This window comes from Hippoglossus hippoglossus, chromosome 13, assembly GCF_009819705.1.
Source record: "Hippoglossus hippoglossus isolate fHipHip1 chromosome 13, fHipHip1.pri, whole genome shotgun sequence".
Classification (NCBI taxonomy): Eukaryota; Metazoa; Chordata; class Actinopteri; order Pleuronectiformes; family Pleuronectidae; genus Hippoglossus; species Hippoglossus hippoglossus.
Genome location: NC_047163.1, coordinates 11877008 through 11900092, shown reverse-complemented (window position 1 = coordinate 11900092; position 23085 = coordinate 11877008). Strand labels below are relative to the sequence as shown.

The 23085-nt window shown below is 41.6% G+C and overlaps 4 protein-coding genes across 18 annotated transcripts in view; 3 read left to right on the top strand and 1 right to left on the bottom strand.

Annotated features, from left to right (window-relative positions):
* Positions 1-1913, top strand: part of dock10 (dedicator of cytokinesis 10) — a 62294-nt gene extending 60381 nt beyond the window's left edge. For 10 of the 13 annotated variants that reach the window (XM_034604163.1, XM_034604172.1, XM_034604162.1 and 7 more), the window contains 4 exons: positions 2-102; positions 858-996; positions 1207-1279; positions 1466-1913. In XM_034604163.1, coding sequence (XP_034460054.1) covers positions 2-102; positions 858-996; positions 1207-1279; positions 1466-1524 — 372 coding nt within the window. In that variant the 3' untranslated portion in view covers positions 1525-1913. The remainder of the gene's footprint in view (position 1; positions 103-857; positions 997-1206; positions 1280-1465) is intronic. The other 3 variants (XM_034604166.1, XM_034604165.1, XM_034604170.1) reach the window with 1 other exon arrangement.
* A 2546-nt stretch (positions 1914-4459) lies between these two features.
* On the top strand, positions 4460-8670 carry LOC117773270. The gene is made up of 4 exons (XM_034605029.1): positions 4460-5030; positions 5999-6580; positions 7240-7459; positions 7608-8670. The coding sequence occupies exons 2-4, from the start codon at positions 6271-6273 to the stop codon at positions 7735-7737; spliced, it is 660 nt and encodes a 219-aa protein (XP_034460920.1). The 5' UTR covers positions 4460-5030; positions 5999-6270; the 3' UTR covers positions 7738-8670.
* A 1421-nt stretch (positions 8671-10091) lies between these two features.
* Positions 10092-15101, bottom strand: cep57 (centrosomal protein 57). 2 transcript variants are annotated; one of them, XM_034604248.1, is made up of 11 exons: positions 14846-15101; positions 14272-14461; positions 13735-13935; positions 13464-13585; positions 13214-13342; positions 12449-12526; positions 12145-12240; positions 11793-11876; positions 11440-11669; positions 11221-11365; positions 10092-11123 (listed from the first exon to the last, which is right to left on the bottom strand). In XM_034604248.1, the coding sequence occupies exons 1-11, from the start codon at positions 14885-14887 to the stop codon at positions 10944-10946; spliced, it is 1497 nt and encodes a 498-aa protein (XP_034460139.1). In that variant the 5' UTR covers positions 14888-15101; the 3' UTR covers positions 10092-10943. The 2 variants fall into 2 exon arrangements, with proteins under 2 accessions (XP_034460139.1, XP_034460140.1); XM_034604249.1 differs by having other exon boundaries at positions 11796-11876; positions 14846-15097.
* Positions 15102-15303: 202 nt separating this feature from the next.
* On the top strand, positions 15304-22266 carry mre11a (MRE11 homolog A, double strand break repair nuclease). 2 transcript variants are annotated; one of them, XM_034604247.1, is made up of 20 exons: positions 15304-15381; positions 15896-15977; positions 16138-16270; positions 16361-16521; positions 16620-16707; positions 16834-16975; positions 17068-17182; positions 17429-17614; positions 17720-17891; positions 17973-18053; positions 18138-18267; positions 18370-18470; positions 18863-19033; positions 19188-19247; positions 19332-19503; positions 21140-21226; positions 21419-21484; positions 21575-21638; positions 21796-21881; positions 22185-22266. In XM_034604247.1, the coding sequence occupies exons 2-20, from the start codon at positions 15958-15960 to the stop codon at positions 22226-22228; spliced, it is 2079 nt and encodes a 692-aa protein (XP_034460138.1). In that variant the 5' UTR covers positions 15304-15381; positions 15896-15957; the 3' UTR covers positions 22229-22266. The 2 variants fall into 2 exon arrangements, with proteins under 2 accessions (XP_034460138.1, XP_034460137.1); XM_034604246.1 differs by having other exon boundaries at positions 15310-15381; positions 21419-21483; positions 21577-21638; positions 21796-21886; positions 22187-22260.
* Positions 22267-23085: the final 819 nt, after the last annotated feature.

Here is a 23085-nt window from a genome sequence, read left to right as displayed (position 1 = left end):
GGTCAACGCGGGGCCGATGGCGTACGCCAGGGCGTTTTTAGAGGAGAAGAATGCCAAGAAATACCCGGACAACCAGGTCAAGCTGCTGAAGGAGATTTTCAGGTAGGAGTTTACTGCTCAATCCAGTGGGTCGGGATTTTGTTCTTGGCTTCATCTGGCATGGATATTTTACACTTGAGGGTTATTATGTTATTTTGCCTCAGTGAAAGGGATAGCCAGTGTTTTTGGGTTGTCGGCCCTATTCTGGTGAACATGATGTCTCAAGAACGCATTAAGGGAAATTCTTCAAATGTTGTACAAATATTCAAATATAATAAAACATACAAGGATGAAGTCATTAGATTTTGGTGGTCAAAGGTAGAAGGTCACGGCCTCACAAAACCGGCTCTTGAATATGATCTCTCAAATCTGCCTTTTAGGAATTTCTTCAAATTTGGTCAGTTGTCACTTGGACTCAAAGACGAACTGATTTGATTTCACTGGTCTGAAATAAAATGTATGGAGACTGAAACTGCACTGAATGGCAGAGGCATGAAACCACAGTGCAATAACTAGTTTTATACTCTGTACTTCTTAGATCAGTACAAACTGTGCAGGCTTTTTGTTGAACTCTACCTGGGCAAATGTGAAACACAAGGGAATCCCATACAGTTTTATAAGGGCAACTAGAGCTATGATAATATGTACATTACTCTTTACAGGTGCACTTAAGAAATGTAGTTCAACACATCTGTATTTCCCAAGACCCAGCATATCTTTTGAAAAAAAGAAATCTGACTATAAATCGTGTCTATGTTTGATCAAGAAACTCTTAACACTTAAGACTACATTACAATAAGTGAATGTGCTCCCTGCAGGCAGTTTGCGGAGGCCTGTGGTCAGGCGTTGGATGTGAACGAGCGTCTGATCAAGGAGGACCAGCTGGAGTACCAGGAGGAGATGAGGGCTCACTACCGGGACATGCTGTCTGAGCTGTCCGTCATCATGAACGAACAGGTCTCACTTTGCAAACACCAATGAGTGTCCAGACTGCGCTTTGCTTCTTTCTTTCTTTTTGCCAGTTCAGTTCCACGCCATAATAAGCAACATCTTCTCTATTGCATTTCTTCATGAGACATTTGGCGTCTTCATCAGCTTTCATCAGTTCCATCGGTTGGTTTTCTCGCCTCATTTTCCTACTGGTTTTTTTTCTTCCTCTCATTTCAGCTTCAGAAAAGCGTTCTTGATTCCAGCGCCACCTCTCACTCTCACAGCTCTCTGTCCAATCTGTCTAAGGCTGGTATGTCATATCATCAAGTTGCCTCATGATAGACATCTTGTCACTTTGCTACTTGCCGCTTTCCTCCCACATCGCAGCCTATTCAAATCTGTCCAAGAGCCAAACTGCTCGTCTTGATACTTGGCTCCTTTTTTTTAAATGAACCTGTACCAATTCAAGCCTTTTATTCTCTCTGCTCTTGTCTAGATTCTGCACACAAGACAACCAGGAACGGAACGGCACAGCGTCTACTGAACGGCCACTAGACTCACAAGGAATTCTTTGTGCCAGGGAGGGCAGTATTGTTTTCGCCATGAACCCGCTCTGGAGCGCCAGTTTTAAGCATCAAAGTGGCTCATTTGCTTGTTCCCGACCGAAGTTGTTTCTCGCAGCGGCCCAGTGGAAACTGCGACAAATGGCGAGCATCGAGGAAAGAAAGGGAAGAGGTGTGTAGACTGTGGTTGTGGTAGTCTGTAGTCCTGTCGTTGAACGTTGACTATCTACCGTAGAGGCCAGGCTGCTGGACTGTTAGCTACCGTTTGTTTTGGTTTTAGAGACTCGACCCACGTGTTGTATGGATTCTCCCCCTGCCCCGCCGACTGATTCATCACCTCACACACTGACAGACACACCCACAGACCCACGCATACAAACACACACACACGACAACATGCGCCTTCTCTCCACAACCCTGTCCCTTTAGAGAACAGTGACCTTACTGAGATCGGGGTGCGTTCAGCTGTACGTGTAATATTTAGCTCTCCGGTACATTTTGATGACAGTTTTTACATTTTCTTCTCTGTGGAATAGCGTTGTATTTCAAACTCTTGCAAGATTATTAATGTGAAAAAGAAGAAGGTTTGAATGCAGGTCTTAAGTAACCATGAATATGAGGAATTGAACGCACCCCCAGCTCCTGTTTGAATGTAGAGCAGCTCCACATTGCTACTTTGTATCCTTGCTACCATTCTGGAAGTATCACGTTGCCAATTTTCAAATGGAAACAACAACAAAAAATTATGTTTTGTAACATTTTTATGATCGAAACTGCATTGTTACTGTTATCATTTCCTGTACTGTTTTGAATTGTAAATAAGAAATATTAATATTTAAAACGTTTGAAATGTTTCTTTTTATAAATATATACAATGTATAAATATTTGTTTAGCTGAAATAAAAAAAAGAACAAAAACTAAAGTTTTATGTATAACATTTAAATAAAATTTTGTTAATGTCCAAAAATCCTGATTATGCTTTCCTTCGGCATTTCACTGTACATTCATATGTCTTCTGTACTTTCACAGGATGTGCACCTTAGCCTCAGATCACTCTTCTCTCCACTATTGTGCACGTTAATGGCATTAGCCCAGGTTTCCAATCATGCTGAACAGGGGTGAGATAGCTTCCCTGAAATGAAACCGTGCCTTGGCTGCAGCTGTGCACAGCAGCCGCTCATATCCTGTCCATTGACAGCAGCTAATAATGGATAATGATGAGCTCCCTCACCTGCACAGTAGATAGAAATGTGTAAAACAGAAACGTGTAATGAGAAAACCCAGCCTGAAACAGAGACAGATATCACTCCCTGCCTCGGTCTGTGTTGCAGTGGATGATGGACAATGGGTCTATAAATCCATCATCTCCCAACACCAACTACATTCTAACAGTAAATCAGACTTTAACAGTAGATTAATAGTATATACGCCATGTGTGAAACCGTACTCTCATATCCACAGTTATGTGATCTTTATTGCCTGCCATCACATTTTCTTCACATGCACATAGGGTAATGTTAAATGTCACTATCAATCCATTATCCAGTATCTATTCCCCTTTATCTTCTAAGGGGCAGGGGGGCAGGGGGGCTGTAAGCTGGAACCACTCCCTGCTGACGTTGGGGCGAGAGGTGGGGTGCACCCTGGACACATCGCCGGCGCTTCACAGGCTGGACACGGACAAACATAGAACTTGCTAAATCTAACCAGGAATTGAACTATGAGGTTACCACTGCAACCACTATACCATCGTGCCACCTAAATGTCAATATAGTATCTTTAATACAAGCAGCGGTGCTTAATTTGAAAAGGGTCAGTGCTAAAGAGGAAAAAGCTGTGGTGCATCAGAGCAAACAGATAAAAGAGGTGGGGGTTGATATTGAACAGAAGAAAGACCTCTGGCTTTGGGTCAATCTGACATCTTACCTCCCTCCACCATCAAGACCCCTGCTGCTACACTTCTATTGTAAGTTCGAACAATGTTGTTCAAGTAAATTTGTGGATGGTTAAAATATTTTTCTCTGCATATTAAATGACCTGTACATATGAGAGCACATTTTTAACTCAAAAAGCAACAATCCTCTGTTTTACATCATTGATTTCTTTTCTAAACTCAGAGGGGGTCACTGCACAAAGTCCGTATCCAAATCTGAGCAGTTTTGTATGGATCTGATGGAGCCCAGAGGCTCTCACCAGCACTGCTGTGTGTCTGTCTGTTGTTTGCTCTCCTTTCTCTTCAGACAGACTCTGTTGTGTTTACCCCGGAGCTCTGTTTTCCTTTGTGCTTTGCATCTTCATTGCGGGATCCATATTTCACTACACCCATAACTGAGGCCCCAAGCAAACTATTCCACTTGTGGTGTTGGCAGCTGGAGTAGAATTTGGAAATAGGAATTTGATGAGAGAATATTTATTTCATTTTATTTGACAGGGAAGAGTTTTTGAATCCTCTTTTCTTCTTTTTTTCTTTCATTCCCTTGATTAACTGTTTTTCTCGATGTTATGTTTTTTTTTCTCGGCTGGACTTTGTTGTAAGTGAGATTTAATATGAAATTTTAATATACTTTATTTTAGTTAAAATGCTTTCTTAGCAAACTAGCTATGTTTAACATTACCTCACATACAATATTTAAAATATACAGAGACCATCTACTAGCCTGTAGTTACGTTTTCATCTGTGTTTGTTTGTTTGTTTGTTTGTTACCTCCGCTAAAGTGTTCATGTTTTTATCTGTGTTAGTTATTTACCTCTACCAAGGAGGATATATTTTCACCTGCTAGTTAGTTAGTTAGTTAGTTAGTTAGTCAATCTGTCAGTTAGTCTGTCAGTAATTAGTCAGTTAGTTGGCAGAATAAAGCAAAGGGTACTGAAGGGGTCGAAAGTGAAATGATGTGAAAATGTGGTCGTGCACACTGAGGTGGGATCTGGTGTCAGTTTCTTTCCAGTAGCTGTCTATAATTACTGACCATGCAGTGAGAGAGCAGCAGAGTGGTTGTTTACTTATTGATGCTAAGCCTGGGGTACATGGCCCTGCTCATATAAAGAGGTTAAGTGGCCCTGAACATACAGCTGGTGGTAAAAGACATCATGTGGTCGTCCCTCTCTCTCTCACTTCAATGTTTTTATCTCTGCAGCTGACACATTTCCACCTGTTCTCCTCAGTCTCCCTCTGTGGTCGCACACCTGAGGCGCGCGGCAGATTGAGTTTCACTGACCTCCTGCAGCACCTCTTCTTCCAAACTTCCTCTCCTCCCAGCCAATTGGTGTATCTCTCCTCCCGAGTCTCATCTCTCTCACCTCCCATCCATCTTTGTAGCCTATTTCATGAACCAGAAAGAGCGGGCTGATTGGGTTTCTCTCCTGTGCAGACGGGCTTGTGTGTGCCTGTCTCTCTCTCTCTCTCTCTCTCACAGTGGCCTTGACTCCCAACGGGGTCAGGTTGCTCCGAGCACCGTTCAGTCCATGTTGCAGATGACAAAACCCTGGTTACGCTACAGGTACAATGTGTCATATTTAACTCACAGATAATTGCTCTTCCCTGAAGATATTTCGTCATGTATTTAGAAGTATGTGGGCAGTGTTATACCTCACCTCATGTGGGAGTCAGGCCAGCTGCTCAAAGACTGTCTGCTCTTTTCATCACGGGTTGTAATCTGGGCTATTCCGGCACCTGACTGTAAAATCTCAGCTGTATGAAGCCTCATCGAGTGTAATTGTCTGTAATTTTCTCCTGTGTTTAATGTCTGCTGCAGTGATTCCTTCTTTTATTTGTCAAACACCTGTTTCGTTTTCATGTATTTTACAGCTTGTCATCGTTGGGTTAACCTCTGACCTCTGCCTTTATCAAACAACATGGATGTTAATGAGACAGAAGACCACACACTTAGTGGGTTTGCCAGCACGTCTGTCTCCGTTTTCTTGGTGGACTGAATAAACTTCACTGTGAGTGAGCTTTAAAGTTTAAAATGTACATAAAGAACTTCAGAGAGTATTCAGAAGCACACACATCCAAATGTGATAAACTCTAGGTGCTGGACAGAGGTGAAGAAAATCAAAAGACAAACTTGTTTTATTTTAAAGTCACACCTGGGAGGTAAAATAAACAAGTTTATGGGAGCATTAACATTCTCGCTTCTACTTATCCATTAATTCAGTCAATATTGTGCAATGAATCGACTTGACCTTCATTTTAAATGCTCTGTCCTATTCAAATGTCCGTCTGCGTCACTGAGAACATAAGAAATTACTTTTTCTTTGTTTTCCTCTAAGATTTATCTTCGCTGACAGACTTGATTAATATTTTAGAGGGAGGATATTGTAATCCCAACGCAGACATGGACGTTACAAGAGGAGGAGTGGGGTGCCAAACAAATCTGATCAGTCTCATCTGCTCTTAAGCTTGAATTTGAAGTTGCTACACATGTTATATTATCAATAAGCTGTAAAAACTTTTTTGCTTTATCAGTGTTCCTGCAGGTCGACTGGGTCTCCTGCCATCCAAGCTCTGGTGCAGTGCACATTTCATTTCCGACCCCTGCTTAGTTTTCCTGAAACTGGACTCCGGGGCTGATGAATAAAACATCCTTTGTATGGTGCTGGCTGATCACCGGAGCCCTTTCAGCTGTATAAGTGGTGAAAGGCGACATAATCTGCCCCAGAACAAGATCTGGACTGAGATTGAGAGAGAGAGAGACACACAGACAGGGAAAGGACCACAAAAAGCCTTTGGGGAGCAGCATGTTAAATCCACAGCAGCACGCTGAGCTTCTCCTGCGTGACACGCTGCCGGTGTTTGGGAAGCCGTGGTTCTGGCAGCGCAGCAGCAGCACCATGGAGAGCACCCGCAGCCTGGCGCAGGTCATCATGGAGATGCGCGATGATATCAAAAAGCTGGAGGCGGAGAACCAAGAGCTGAGGGGGGACTACGGTCCGAGGACGTTTGGGGCCATGTCAGGGGAGGACAGCCGGGGGTCTTCGGCACTTGAGAACCCCTATATGAACCTGAGACGAAATGTGTCTGCACCGGTCCTGGAGGGACAATACAAGGGTAAGAGGAAAGAAAAAATGTGCTTATTAAATGTGTTGTTTTACTGTTTATATAAAACATGAGGAGGCATCTATAGAGCACTGAGAAAATGATCTGTTAAACAATGTGTGAACTGGTGAAAGGAGAGAGAGCATTTTCAAGCAACATTCCAACAAGTGGCTGATCCGGGATTTTTCTAAATCAGGGGCCATACAGGGGGCCACTCTTTACTCAGATTCAGTTAGTTGCACATTTAAGTCATTCTTACTGTTTGCTCTGTAGCTTTGAGCAAAACCAATCCTCACTGAATTTATATTTATATTTTTTAAATTGTTACATGTTGATGCACAATGTATAAACTACTTTAAACAAGCTTAGAAAATGGCAATTCTTAACAAGTTGTATCCCATAATTCGACCTTCATTAAATTGGGTGTTTCAAGATTGGGATTCAAATATAGTAAAGATCTAAGCCTCTTAGAGCCAAAATATAATTTTAGTCCTTTGAACTCCAACGCTGGATCCCATAATGCAGAAGCAGAAACAAGAAACACAATATGAGAAGTGATTTCAGGGTAGATGAAAGTTCTTAAAATTTTAATTTGGCATTTAAAGGAAATCTCCATATCTCCATATACTGCCGTTCTCTCCAAATTGCATCACATTCTTGTCATGTCACAGAGAACACTGTCATGACCGTCCGGCGGTACTCCATAAGCTCCAACCTGTCTGGGGTGACACTGAGAGAGGGGAGGACTGACAGGGTGCGGCGGGGGGAGAATGGATGGAGAAGGCTACAAGAAGAAATCCAGCACGGGAACGGCGTCTTTGGGAACCCAGTGAGAGAAGTGGGAAAAGTTACCAACCGACACTCCCTGCAGGAATATGTCCACAAAAACAGGTACAGAGAGGGACTCTAAATCCCAGAAATACAGCTTTAGAGTAAAATTATTGAGTAAAAAAGTATTTAATTTTAAACATATGAAAACTTAAGCTTCAGCTGCATCTTTGTAGCCACATAACACTTGTGATTTCTTTGACTTTTTTAGGGCCAAGGTAAAAACTGTCACCTTCCTTCTACCCGTGGACGACATCTACACCAACCGTCCGGTTCTGACCAAACACCAGGAGGAGCCTAAAATCTCTGAGCTGGCCTCCATAATGGAGACAGATTCCTGAATGTCCACCCAAGTACTTTGTGGCCCATGGGACAAAGTGCAGACATGAACTAACCCTCTCCATCTGGGTCAGTGTAGATTGGGCTCTTAATGAGCGAGCCGGCCGACCGATTTTATCACACCTGACCACACAAACAGAAGACTCTGGTTACAGGGGTTGTTTTCATCAGGCCATGACGATCGACGCGGGGCCAACGATGATGAGACACAGGGCCCTCTGCAGCGAGGATCGGGTGTCCCCCCCCTCCTCGTCCCAACCCGGGGGTGTCGTTTTGGAGTGAGACACACACCTGCAGGTGACAGCCCTTTTACAGACCATTGTGGTGACTCAGGCCTCGTGAGCAACATCAGACTCATGGTTTATTCATCCTTGTTTCTTTTCGTGTTGAAAACTGAAATGGGTTGTCAAGGGGCCACGTGCGCGTTTTCACACGTGAGCTGTTTCTTGTCAGTGTTCATAAAGAGTGTATTTAATTTTTTTTTGTCCAAATACTATTTGCTTTCCCAAACAGAAGGCTCCCTGTAAATAAACCAATGTTTGGCCTATATAAAAAGTAGTCATTGTAAACTATTACCTGTAACATAAATATTGTTTTCTCTGCTAGGGAGGGTTTGTTTATTGGTTGGTTTGTTTGCTAAATACTTTTTACACATTATTGGGAGTCAGTAACTTACAGAATAAATGGATTTGATAGAAAATACAAACATGTATAATCAAAATACAGATACTGTTCTTCCAATGTGATCCAAAGTGTCACATGTACACTGAAGGGAAACTTTGACAATGCAGAGAATCCATGTTATCTTCTCATAAAGGGGCTAAGGACACATAGTGGGAGGAGTTTTACAATGATCAGTATTAAAGCCTCTTTTCAATGTTTAGAAAATGACGTGTTCTTCTTTTTGACATGCAGAGCTTGTAATACAGAACGTTATTTTAACTCATTTAATCCAGATGATAGCGTTTCGTCTCTGAGTGAAAGCGATTCCCTGTAACAGGCTCAGTTTTCCTGCCCGGCCACATTGGACTGAACAGCTACAGCTGCTGGCCGCTGAGTAACCAGGAAAACTTCGTGCTTCTTCTTCCAAGTTCTCTCCAGCTCCTCCAGCTGGTTGACAACTTCCATTGTTATCTCACAGTTGAAGAAATCTTCAGCAACAGTTCCAATGATTCCTGTAGCATAGAGTGTTTTCACTTGGCGGCAAAAGGACAAGATTAAAATGGTGTTTTTGTTTACCAGGAACAATGCGGCATAGTCCTCTGCAGTGTTAATAATAGTGGAGGAGCATGGTGCCGTCAGGGTTCCTCTCCACCCAAAACGATGCTGCATTCATCTCCTGCATGAATCAACAGTGAATCAATGTTTTCTCTTCGTGGCACAGCAGACATCAAACCAGAAGAAAAGGATGTAGGCCTACAGAAGACAGGATGAGTAGGGGGCAGGCACCTTTTAGGAGAAGGCGATGTAGCTATGAAGTGAATCCAAAGTCTCAGTGAATTCAAACAAATTTCCTCCCAAAGTCTGCAGCATGTGATCAGAGCCTGAGCGTTTGCAAAACTCAAAGAAATATTCTCCAAACTGCCTCAGGACTTCGTCTGGCTTTGCTCCTGAGAAGGAACAAGAGAACAAAGCAGAACTGTATGTTCAAGCAGAAGTATTCATTGATTTATTTTTCACTTAAAACTGATTTCAAATACTTCTAATTTTAGACTGCATATTGAAATGACACACGAGCAGTTTGCCTGAAAGCTTGCAGGCGTCTGCTCCTGACCGCATGGTGATTTCATCTTCATGGATATGTTCAATAGGTTACCTGGACTCCAGCTTCATCTCTAACATGATGGTGAGGGTTTTGTTTTATTATTATTATCATTACAAAGTTATCAGGTAATTCATTCTGGGATGAACAATTGTATTTCACATCAGTAATAATTAATCAAATGTCATGTTGCAAGATAATAAACAATAGCAACAGGAAAAAAAACTTATAAACTTTAAAAAAACAGTATAACTTTACAGTTTCTTCTGATTTTGTTCCTTTGTGAGTTACATGTTTGTTTGAGAGTATTGAGCCATTTCTTACTTAATGGCACAGTTGATACTCGAGCCTTACACAGGCACAAGATTAGTTCTGTTTTAAGGCTGTTATTGAAGTCTGATATCTGCTGATGCCATGATGCAGCATCAGAGGTAGATAAGACGAGTTAAACAGAAACAGTTCAAATACAACACTGCAGGGTACAAATACAAAGTGCATAACTTGAATATCTTTAAAATATGAAAACAAATACTGTCCAAAGTTTGTTGGAAATGTTAAATCTTTGTCACTGAAACAAATAAGCCACCAAAAAAAATCGCAGTACACTGTAGTTATGTGCAAACATAAATACTTTATTTCGCTGAGAAATTTTCACTCCAAACAGGCTGCTCCTGATCGTCAAAAAATAACAAAATACTCCCAAATATATTTGTAGAAATAATTACAAATTCAGTTTTATCACACAACGTGTGCATATACACTCTCATATAGCGTCTGCAACATATCACATAAGGGGAATAAGTCATTTTAAGGTCGTTCAGCTCGTCACTAAACCAATCAAATTGCAGAAATACCACTCTCTTTCATCACTGCAGTTTCTTAACACTACAAACACGTATGAAATTAGAGAACCTGTAGGAATGTGTTAGCGCCACGGAATGTTATTCATTTTTAATAAGTTCTGAGAGTCATAAGTTCAGGGAAAATGTGATTCTATGCCCAGAAGATACATGAAAAACTAAACTTGGAAATTAAAATTTTGTTTCCAGCCCTGAATGAATAGTCAGTTATACTGAGAGCTTAACTGTGAACTGGCTATGAACTTTCTTGCCCCCCCCTCCACAAAATGCAGTTTATTTACTGGTATTTGTAAATAATGAACTTTATATAATTTAAAGCCCTAATAAAATGACCAATCAGACATAAATCTTGACTTATGTTTAGGTTTAAGATAGTCTTTTTTATAAATGTAACCATTTTTCGGGATATATTAAAACTTTATGTTTTCTGAGTCAAATGTTCATGAATAGACACACGAGTGTGCGTGTCATGTCCATGCAGTGGTTTTCAATCTGTGCTTGCGTTGATGGTGAAATACTGATCACAGGAAGATAAACAGCACCGAAAAGATTAAACTTCTTCACTATGTTTCTGTCCTGGTGGTTGTCAGGTCCGTAATGACGTCTGCAGAGCTTTCATGTCCCTCAGCAGCCTCAGATTCTTCTTGCTTCTCTCTCCTGGTCTAGGTTTGACTGCTCCGGCAGAGCGACCTCTTGTGGACACTGTGGTAGTCACTTTCCCCTCATTCTTATTGTTAGACTTGGCTTCCTTTCTTAACTTCTTTATCTAGAGGGGAGGCGAGAAAAGGTAACAGAGAGGAGTAAAAAGACACAAACTTAGAATTGAATTGTGTGTGAAGTGAACTTTTTGTCCGCGTACTGACCTGTGCTTTGTGTTTGTAGAGTTTCCCGATCTGCTCTCCCTTCCTCTCCATTTTCAGCAGCAGCCTCTCCTGCTCCCTCTGAAGTTCTCGTCTTTCCTGGTGAGACACACTGTTTTCTACCTGCCTCATTAACTCGTCATGCTCCCTGCAACACACAAACACAAAGATTACAACACATCACTTTTCATAAGCAGTTCCCTCCGGTGGAACTCCACTCACAAGCTCATGAGTCGCAGCTCCTCCTGTAATGCTTGCAGCAGCTCTGACAGCTCCTCCCCGCTCGCAGAGGATGAGGAAGATGAACTGTATGAATATCTGCGGCTTGCAGTCCCGTAGCTGTTTGCGTTGTTACAGAGTACACGGCTGTTGCAGAGGTGCGGCTGGTGTCGCTTTAGAAGAGACAAAACTGACTGGACGTTTGCTCTGACTGAGTGGCTGCCGCCCACGGCCTAAAAGTCAAGTAAGAGAGGGGAAAGATTCAATGAGAGAAAGAGAGAAAAATGGATTTCAGTATTGAAATCTAAAAACTATTTTGTTCCAATGCTCAAAAATATATATACGTATGCCCATACTACCATTCCAGCAACAAACGGAACATCTCTGAGGCTCAGTCTATAGTGTGGCTGTGTGTTCGACGACTGCTGTGGCAAAGGTTTCTGGGAAGAAAATATTTCAACATTACCAAGATTAAGATTCACAGGAAGATGCTTAGGGGAAAGAGCTATAAATAAAATAAGGTGCTTTTTCAGAAAGAAATAATTAGGAAATATCCTTCCCACTAGATTGGACATGGCATTCACAGATGTACAAACACTGTAGAGACGCATTTGTGTTTGTTCAAGCATTAACATATAAAAAGGAAAGGCAACATTCACGGTCCAGTAAAAACAGAAAACCTTAAATCACTTCTGTGAAGGTGTTTACCTGTGAATCGGACTTCCTCTCTTTGGACTGTCTGGTGGACAGGTGAGGGGACACTGACTGCAGCAGGATCCTGTTGGCCTCCAAACCTGTCTGTAGCTGTGGAAACAGGAAGGGAAATAAAAACACCACATACGGTAAACAATGCATAAACTTTAGAATTTCCACGTTTACATTGAGCATTGATATAAATTAATAATTTAAAACAGGACTAATATTCCTTTCAGTTACATGGAACATTAGAACCTGCCAATAGTGAGTGTGATGTATAGAATTTAAACACAAAGAACAAGTTATGTCTCACTACCTGGATGGCCTTTTCCTGAATGAGCTTTCTCTGGTGCTCCTCCTCCTGTAGTTTCATCTCTAGTTCATTTATCTTCATCTGACATATTCTCACACACACACACACACACACACACACACACACACACACACACACACACACACACACACACACACACACACACACACACACACACACACACACACACACACACACACACACACACACACACACACACACACACACACAATTATTGTTTAAGTAATACAAGAAATAATTTTTACTAACAGGCACTGACTGTTGGCTTTTTCCTGATTTAAAAATATGTTCGGGGCATACTGATAATGTGTGATTTTAAGTAAATATTATCTTTTCTTCTTAAATTAGTTTTACCATTTAAGAGGTAAGAGTGATGAGAAAAAGTGAAGTAAGAAAATTGAAATCACTTTCTGTAGATAAAACATTTCACACTTAGTTTGCTTATTCCTTTAATCAACTTCTGAACCCTCAGGTTTATCTAAGGCCCCAGGAGGGAGTCCCAAGCCACAGATTGGGGACCAGTGCCCTAGATTCATGGATAAGGTCTGTTTTTTGGCCACAAGTTACTGTCTCATTCTCACAGAGATTTTGAGCTTAAGCTTGAGGAATTAGTGTCATTCAGTCTTCAGTACAATTTTCTGTGTCCCTGTCAAAGCTATGAATATTTTATTATGCTGTTTGATAATAATACGCTCTTCCTCATGACAGTGTTTAGAGCTCAGAAGTTGAAATCAGTTGACTTTGTACCTCAGCATTGTTCTGCGTGCGCGTGAGCCTGAGATAATCCTGCTCCAGCCGCTCCAGCTTCTCCACATGAGCTCCCTCAAACACTTTGCCAGGCTGGCGATCAGCTAACTTGGCTGTATCCATGGAAACCTGACAGCATGGGGAACAAAAATTAAAATCTACACATTCACTCACTCACACAACACAGTTATTCACTCAAAGATGTTTACTCTTTATCTCAGCTAACGAAACTAAGAACTGCTAGGCTAACCTGCTGTTTGACCAGATTGGTCCTGTCTGTCTTGGCATTGCGCAACATCCTCCTCATGTGATCCAGCTGCCGCTCCAGTTTCACACAGCGAGACTCTGCAGCAGCAAGGTGGGTGATCAACACTGCCAGAAGAATGAAGGGACGCCATGAGATGCAGGGAAGGAGAGATGAGGAGAAAAAAATCAAAAGATGCAGGGAAATTAATAGATAAATAATGGAAGAGGTCACTGGTTATTTTGTTTTTATCATGACATCATAATCACATACTGACCTTGGTTACAGTTGGATGAGTCAGTTGTCTCTCTCTGCGTCTCTGTCTGATTACTGGAGAGCCTCCGTGTGACGTTCTCGCTCTGAGGATGAACGTGTGATGCCTCTTGTACTACAGTTTGCACACCACGTTCTGCGTGTTCTTTATCCAACTCTAACCTCCTGATCTTCTCCTGAAGATTCCTTAAGGCAGATAAGATCGCTGCATATGCACACACACATGTGACATGTGTGAGAAATTAGATATGAGAATGTAGGACATACTGATGGAGAGCAAATATATTCAGGGAACGGTTACAGACATTGTATGTGTAACATGATATGACTATGATATGACTGAAAGGTTTGGAGAGAAGGTGAAGTGGGTAGGGGAGGAAAGGATAATGTGAAAGAATGAATAGATGTAAAGGGAAGCTGAGACATCGAAGTCGTCCGGCATCAGGTTGCACATGTAACCATGGAGCTCCGTAACACACCACGGTACCTGACTGGAAACATTGTAAAGGGAATATGTCCGACATGCACAAATGAAACCCACCTGCACTGTTGGTCTCTGGGAATGCTTTGCTGGGTGACGATGGGCGACACGACTGACGTGCGCGTGCATGTCTGGGTGTGAAGTGCAGCAGTGTGTTGATGAAGGGACGGTGAGCAGGATAATCTTTATAAGACGACAGGGACAGGGTGTCCGAGACGACTCCACTTTGGGCTGGTGCAGGACGGAGATCCTGCAGAGAAAAACATAAAACGAATATTATAGATCTCCAGTAAATCTGACATTGCATCAGATCAGTAACAGAGATGTTGTAAATAAAGCACAGGAAGTGAAATAAACATGTGCAAAAACCTTAAATTCATTCCCTCACTGAATTTAAAGTGACACCACGATTTGTTTGTCATGCTCGAGTCAAATTCAAAACATGGATGTGACACACTTCGGTTCCCTTTCAGGTCTGCAGCAACATCAGCTGGTCTGAGCTGTAGCAACCGCTGCACGGTCGCTTTCCATGGATCCTGGCTAACTCTGGCTGATATAAACAGCATTAAAAAAAAAAAAAACACCTGTTATTGCTCATTTGAAAGTGAAATAAGGCGAAATGAAGAAAAACTACCTGCGTAGCATCATCGCCAGCTGTTTGTGACAGGGTCTCCATTGAAATGCAGCCACTCCAGTCTGCCTCGCTCGTGCTGAACCAAGGGAGTAAACTATGCTAAGTATGCTAATGCTAGTTTGGAGTAAAACTGCATTAGTTTTGAATGACGCTTGTTAGCTCGACAGTTTCAACCGCTGCTAATACGAACTGAGAAAAAGAAAACATCACTAAGGCAAAGCAACACAACCCAGGGCTTCTCTGGAGGGGTGCGATTCATTTATATCTCAGTCTGGCCCGACAGGCGCTGCGCACGGAGACTGTTACGGTGTTTTTTCCACACAGCTCACCCCGGTGCCTCTTAGTGCACAAAACAAGCGCACCCAGCTTGCTAACCGGAAGTGTAGTTTTTCCTGCCACGGAGAGTTGACACTCTAGAGCGGGGATGCTTCTGAATGACACTACAATAACCATGACCCTTTGCTGAGAAGGCGGGACGGGGGTTGTGAGACATGCCGCCGGGATTGTATGGCGAGTGAGTTGTGACTTCTGAGGAGGTGCGTGTCGAGCTAAGCTATTTAACACGTTACAGCTAATAACAAACAATATTAAAAGTTATAAACGTGTGTTACCTGGAGGTGGGACCGAGCCAGCGTGTGAACACATGTTGTAAACACGTGTTTACTTCGTGTTAGTATCGTGAACTCATGGGCTTCAGGCATAAGCGAAAGCTAACTCACCATCTTCTCAGTGTGTTATCTGTTAGCTTAGCTACTACGTTACTAACGGAGTATTGGTTAGCTTGCTGTCACACAATCTAATTTATCGCTAAGAAACATATCGTAAATGGAGGTTTCACTGACTCTGGTGTTAAAAATAGTTTTTTTTATTGGAAATCAAGAGTAAAATTACAGTAATGCCTCTGCGACAATATACTGTACATGATGCCAAATTACATTTTAATAGTATTTGCATGTGTCCCTGTGATTATAGTTGCAGCATCTCTGAAATGTATCTTTAAAGTACTTGTTAAAAATATAAGATATTCATGGCTGGGTGTCTTTTCTGCAGGAGAAGCATTTTCTGACCACCTGTCCTGGTGTAAACACATCTGCCATTACCCCCACGCCATCATGTCGTCAGAGAACACCTTGTAAGTCTTTTCAAAAACAATGTCTGAATATTTCTTTTCTCAGTTAATATAGAATGATGTTTATATGCAGGCAATGTACAATGCCGCCTAATACAGGTACATCGGGGCTCATATTAAAGTAAACGAGCTGTGTTTCACTTTACTGATTCTATCGTTTTAGGGATGATGAGGATACCTTCAAGATCCTTATCGCTACAGACGTTCACCTCGGCTACCTCGAGAAGGATGCAATCCGTGGCAATGACTCGTACAACACACTGGACGAGATCCTTAAATATGCCAAGACACATCAGGTACATACGAGTTGACAGATGTGTGAATGTACAACACTGAGGATCATTTGTCTTAAATGCCCTCTGATGTGTGTACTTATTTGCTTGCAGGTAGATTTTATCCTGTTGGGTGGAGATTTGTTCCATGAGAACAAGCCGTCGCGGCGATGCCTCCACAGCTGCATCTCTATGATCAGACGATACTGCATGGGAGACTCACCGATACACTTCAACATCCTCAGTGACCAGACTGTCAACTTCAACACAACCCAGTCAGTCCCTCTGTCTCTGTCATTCCTTCCTACCAGTGCTGCTGAATGAATGTTTTATTATTGTTGTCATATAAACTGTATATGTTGTTGTGTTGAAGGTTCCCCTGGGTCAACTATCAGGATGAAAACCTGAACGTCTCTATTCCTGTGTTCAGCATCCATGGTAACCATGATGACCCAACTGGGGTGAGTTGTTTCCGGTATTGGAGAAATAATCATATCACACAAAAAATGCAAGCATGTGTTTTTCTATGTGTCTTGTAGCTTTTGTATTTGTTTGTTTGTGCATAATGGTGTCTGTCTCTCTCCAAGGCTGAAGGCTTGTGTGCACTGGATCTGCTCGGGGCTTCTGGTCTCATAAATCACTTCGGTCACTCCCAGTCAGTGGAGAGGATTGAAATTAGTCCCATCCTCATGCAGAAAGGCAACACCAAGCTGGCCTTGTATGGTCTTGGTGAGTATGTGATTTGTATAATTTTTGTCTGTATATGTCTAGGTTTAATTAAAAGAGTTGATTGAAAACCAACAAACGTTGTTCGTGTGCAGGTTCTATTCCAGATGAGCGCTTGTACAGGATGTTTGTCAACAATCAGGTAACCATGCTTCGCCCCAAAGAAGACCAGGATGAGTGGTTTAACCTCTTCACCATCCACCAGAACAGGTGTGTGGATGTATGTGTATGTTGGAAATCCATGAGGAGGGAAGAGCTGTAAGATGCAGTCTCGAAATTTAAGAAACAAGTGTAATCTATAGTCTTCCTTAGTATTCCTTATTAAGAATGCAGGGTGTTTGTTCCTAGATTGATGTGTTTTCAGTCCATATAAGTCAATCTTTGATACATTATCTCTGGAATTGTGTTCTCCATTATGTTTTCGTTTTATCTTGCCAATGTGTGTGTTATGTCTAGGAGTAAGCACGGACCCACAAACTACATTCCCGAGCAGTTCCTGGATGACTTTCTAGACCTGGTGGTGTGGGGTCACGAGCACGAATGCTTGATAGGACCAACAAGAAATGAACAGCAGCTCTTCTATGTGACACAGCCCGGCAGCTCTGTAGCAACCTCCCTGTCCCCTGGAGAGGCTGCCAAGAAGTACAAATAAACACACACACACATTTGGTGAAAGACCACCTCCATATTCTGAGCGTGTTTTTAAGTGATCAATTAGCTACAGTAAATCACTGTGTGTGTATCCAGACACATAGGGCTGCTGAAGGTTAAGGGACGGAAGATGAACCTGCAAAAGCTCCCCTTAAAGACGGTGCGTCAGTTCTTCATCCAGGATGTGGTGCTGGCTGACTACGAAGACCTCTTCACACCTGATACGCCCCAGGTCACAAAGAAGGTGGAGGATTTGTGCTATGCAAAGGTAAGATTTCATCTAACATTAAGAGCCAGTCAGTCCAAGTCTTACTGTTGGACATCTCACTTTATTTCTGCTCTTCTCTAGGTCACAGAGATGATAGAAGAAGCTGAGAGAGAAAGACTTGGTTGTCCACTCACGCCAGAGAAACCTCTCATTCGCCTGAGAGTAAGATGAACACACTCGCAGCATGTGCACACACCTTCATATTCACACTTTGTCTAAATTCTTCAACTTTATTGCCTTCCCCAGGTGGACTACAGTGGAGGTTTTGAGACGTTCAACACATCTCGCTTCAGTCAGAAGTTTGTGGACCGCGTGGCCAACCCAAAAGACATCATTCACTTTCTCAGACACCGTGAACAAAAGGAGAATATCAAAGGTCTGACACAGACTAAACGCACAGCTATGGACCTGCAGTATTCACCATATATCTGTGTACACTATCGTCATTTTGACATGCTGCAAACTTTATGTTTTTTAGATGAGTTCAATGTTGATTACAGCAAGCTGGTAAAAAACACAGCAGTGGAGGGACTGAGAGTTGAGGACCTGGTGAAACAATACTTTGAGGCAGCCGAGCAGGTACTGTACACACATGGATTTTAATTAGTACGCTGACAAGTTGTCATAACTTATTTTCAACTACTGTGCATCTGCAGAGTAGGACTGTGACAATATCACATTTTCCTTATTTATGATTTGGTTATTGTGACCAAAACAATTTACAGTAATGACATTATCACAATATATTTAAAAAGTCTGGAAAATAATAATAGTAATGTTATCAGTCAGTTTCAGGGTCTGTTGTGTGTTTTGTCTCATTTAATTAAGATCAAAATATGTCAAAATCCCTACTAGGGATGTGCAGATAGAAGATGATCTCAGTGATCATAGTTGGTCACAGTGATTATTAGCATAATTACCATGATATTACCACTACCACTCTTGACAAGTGTGTCTCCATCCCTTCACAGACAGTCCAGCTGTCTCTGCTGACCGAGCAGGGCATGGGGAAGGCCATTCAGGAGTTTGTAGACAAAGACGAAAAGGATGCAATCCAGGAACTGATCAAATATCAGCTGGAGAAGACACAACGCCACCTCCAGGCCAGAGGAGTAACTACAAAAGAAGATATCGACACAGAGGTAGGGGGTGAGGCTTTCATTGGAAGTGGGTCAAATGGAAAAAATGTTTTGTAATAATGAAAATAATTAGAAAAACTTTTAAATGCAGAACTTTACTATACAAAGTGCTCATGTGTGTATGTCATTTGTAAGAGTGCATATTTTGAATTATCAGATTCAACGATTCAGAGACTCCAAAAAGAACACGACAGAGGAGGAGAATGAAATCAAAGAGGTTAGTGTGCAGAATGCACACATGCCAGAAATTTAGCCTCTGTTGCTGTCTGTAACTGTTTACTTTTCTGTTTTTCCTCCTCAGGCTATCAACAGAGCCAAAACTCACAGATTGGAACACAGTAATGACCCGGACATATCCAGCGAATTTGCAGATGTTACTATGGACTCTGACGAGGACTCGGTCCCATTTGCTGCCCCCACGCGAGGCCGAGGGCGAGGAGCTAGGGGACGGGGTGGCCGGGGCAGGGGGAGAGGTGAGTTGTCATTACTGTCTGTCACGACTATGAGGTGAGCACAGAAGCGCAGAAGGATACATGGAGGTAAATAGAGGAACTAGATTCTCCAAACGTTTATTCAAGTATGTTGGCATAGTCCAACACGATGACTCAGAGCAAACACACCCGTGAGCACATAAGTGGCAGGTTCCACCAAATGAGGTGGTTTCGTTTTTATGTGAACAATGACCTGACCTGATTATCTGGACATTGTCCTGAGTTGCCCTTACACACATGTGGCACACAACAGGACATTGTAAATGTCACATGTATTCACACCCACTTAAGGTGTGGGATGAAGCCTGGGTGGAGCATGTAGAAGTTGTACATGATGCCAAAGGGAGTGTTTTGTTCACACCTTAATCAGTCAAGTTTCCTGGCATTGTCAGTTTGACCTTTTCATGGACGTCTTAGTGTAAATGATGTTTCTTCTTCACTGATGTATGTTTGTATTCTTCCAGTTTCAAGTCAGTCACATGATAGACATGTCATCTCGCTGTAAATATGGCAAACAGTGACATACTTTATTGAACCATGTGCTCCATTGGATATCACACAGACTTTTGACTGTGTAGCTGGCTGGGTATAGTCCATTTGATATGTGTTCCAACTGATTAGAAAAGCTTGACAGAGTGACAGCCCACTAGACTATTGTGTAATGGTCAAGCAGAAATATGTACAGTTACAAATACCTATACTCAGTGTTATTATCATTTTCAAGAAAATAATAGATATCAGTTATTAAAAATGTAAATCGGTTGGTAGGCAGCCGAGAATAATTGAGATTGATTAAATGGACTAGATCTATATGATAACAGGTGAACCGAGAGGTCACTTGATAATCTCTGACAGATATTTAATTAAAGAATGTGTAATTTAATAATGTGAACAATGTTGACGTACAGCATTGATGCTGTTTTGCCACACTTCCAGCAGAGGGCCGTCAAACATTTTCAGACTATGTTTACATACTTGCTCTGTTTGACTTTTGGGCTGATGAGTGTTTAAAACCAGTGACAACGTCAACTCTCAAGCAAAACTCAGCCCTAATTAATAACCTGACACGGCAGCTATAGTTTGTCACTGCAGGTGCTTTATAATAAAAACCCTCCAGAAAAGACAATTTTGACTTTGACTGTATTGGATTATGAAGGGGGGGTGAGGTACAGTTTTTAAGGATAGATTAGTTTAGGATAATTATTTTTACACCAGTTAAAAGCTGCATTTTGGCAGATTTTACACATTTTCAATTTTCATACTGACAAAAAACAAATGAGGCAGTGCTCTTTTAATTGGCATACAGCACTAGAATGGCACACTGTGAATTCTATTGGATTAAGTTACGTTTAATGAAGCAATGGTTCAGTCATGATAAAAAACGCAACACACTGTGATTTCTAGCAGGTTTGGGTCTGTTTTTTATTTTTTTTCATTATTGTTAATGCCAAACATTGATTTCTTGCTCCTGTTACGAATGTGGCAGAATGTAAGTTGTGACATTACAGCAAAGAGAACTTGGATGTTGTGGTAGTCCAGCAAAACAAAGCATACAGTGAGGGGGTACAGCTGTTCCTCCATAAATCCTTGTTCCACTGTCGCTCATCTCTTCTTCCAGGTGCAACTGCCTCCGAACCAAAGCCAGCCAGCCGGGGCCGAGCCCAGAAATCCTCAGCAGCAACCCAAAGCAGAAGCATTATGCAAGGTAAGAGAGCAGGAGATCATGTGTGTAAAGTAGATTTTCTGTTGACTTACTAATATGGCAGACACATTATATCACAGGAATCTTTTATTATTATAATTGTATAAATCTGTTAATTGCCACATTTTCTGCTCTTCAACCTTTAATTTCTTCTTTTCCTTTCACCTTCTCCCCTCTTTACACCTCATTCTTCAGCATTTCAAGCTCCATCCCAAAGATCTTCTCGGACTGGAGCCACCAAATCTTATAAAGAAGAAGAGGTAGGTTAGATGGCAGCTGAGCATGTCTGTATTTTTGATGTATGTGATCTGTACCATCCTCCAACCTTGGTTCTCACATTTATCCATCTTCAGTTGACCATTGTTGACTCCGATGAAGATATCCCTGTAATGAAAGCTACCCGAGCCCCTCCAAGGTATGTTTGTGTCACTCCAGTGTGGCTGTGCAGTCTTTTAAAGGAGACAAAACTGTTGCAACCGGGTATATTTTCTTTCCTTTCCCTTCCCCAGCCTCTTATTTTGAAAACTAACTTGTTGAATTTTTTATCTGGATCCTTCTCATGCTCACGACAGACCAGCGTCCTCGTCCTTCACTAAGAGCAGCTCTCAGAGCCAGTCATCTAAAGGAGTTGCATTTGATGACAGTGATGATGATGATGATGAGGTAACAAGTGAGCATATGAAATGACAGATCACCTTTCTGAAGTGTCAGGGTGCAAACTATATATTTTTTTCTATAGGTGAAAAGTGACTTGTCTTAGAAACGTAGTTGTCTGGAAAGTGAAACTGATCTGAATTCCTGATCTCTTCAATTATTACATTACTTATTAAAAAGCACAGTATACGCCTACAGTTAATGTAAAATGATCTGTATAGAATTTGTTTAATCAACTATACTTGATTTTCATAACTTTTCAGTTTTACTTGGAAAATGTTTTAAAAATAAATCACATTTGTTTTTCAGGATAACCCATTCAAAGGCCGCAGCCACCAACCACGGAGATAACCACGAGTGCTTCTATTCTAAAATGCTTTTTAGTATTGCTGATTTTCAAAAAAATAAAAAAATGCTTTTGAGTAGGAAGTGAGTTGATGCAGTTTGGGCTTGAAGGACCTTAAAGTGCATGTTTCAATTTTCTCTCAAACCTTCCCCGTGTTGTCAAAAGATAATTTTGTTGGTAAGTAACTGTTGCTTAAGGTTTTGCGATCTCTGGTCTGCACTTTTCACCCCATTTGCCAGCCAGACATTGAGCTTCCTAATGAAGTGCATCTGCTACTGTTCATATCTGAGCAGTGCTGGGTTTTGTCATTGGCATTTGTAGTACTCTGATATTCAGGACTAATAAATCATTTTTTTCATATATTTCAAGTGTTTGTTTGTTTTTGAAGTGTGATGTGTGTCTCTCTTTCAAATGCTGTGGTTGCAGAGTCACAGAAAGCTTCGTGTTAGGGTTGGAAAGTGGTAAACTGAACACACACAATGGGTCAATGTCATCTGTCCACCGTTAGGGGGCAGTATATTCAACTCAGGACCTAGGGTGACAGAAGAATACTTTTATAGTGTGGAAAACTTGATGTTGCATTGAATTTCTCCAAAGTAGGACCTAATCAAGCTGCTGCATAAGAAGGCAGAACTTCCTACCAAAGTCTTAAGTTATACGGAGCATTCTTCTACAGATGGAAATTTGAGGTGAAAATTCTAACTTGCTGATTTCCATTCCCTGTTGTTGAGGAAGAATGTGTGTGCATGTGTAGGAGGATGACACTGAATGGAACAAGGAGGGATAAATTAAAAGAGAGAGGTCTTTATTTTACTGTATTTACAACATATTTACACATAAAATCAACAACTACCATATATAC

Excerpts from the sequence above, each read along its gene's own strand:
- LOC117773270 (XM_034605029.1), top strand. The coding sequence starts at position 6,271 with ATGTTAAATCCACAGCAGCACGCTGAGCTTCTCCTGCGTGACACGCTG. Across the intron at positions 6,581-7,239 it reads CCTGGAGGGACAATACAAGG|AGAACACTGTCATGACCGTC; the intron begins GTAAGAGGAAAG and ends GTCATGTCACAG. Across the intron at positions 7,460-7,607 it reads GAATATGTCCACAAAAACAG|GGCCAAGGTAAAAACTGTCA; the intron begins GTACAGAGAGGG and ends TGACTTTTTTAG.
- cep57 (XM_034604248.1), bottom strand. The coding sequence starts at position 14,887 with ATGGAGACCCTGTCACAAACAGCTGGCGATGATGCTACGCAG. Across the intron at positions 13,936-14,271 it reads CCCAGAGACCAACAGTGCAG|CGATCTTATCTGCCTTAAGG; the intron begins GTGGGTTTCATT and ends GTGCATATGCAG. Across the intron at positions 12,241-12,448 it reads TTCAGGAAAAGGCCATCCAG|CTACAGACAGGTTTGGAGGC; the intron begins GTAGTGAGACAT and ends CTGTTTCCACAG.
- mre11a (XM_034604247.1), top strand. The coding sequence starts at position 15,958 with ATGTCGTCAGAGAACACCTT. Across the intron at positions 16,708-16,833 it reads ACCATGATGACCCAACTGGG|GCTGAAGGCTTGTGTGCACT; the intron begins GTGAGTTGTTTC and ends TCTCTCTCCAAG. Across the intron at positions 21,882-22,184 it reads TGACAGTGATGATGATGATG|AGGATAACCCATTCAAAGGC; the intron begins ATGAGGTAACAA and ends CATTTGTTTTTC.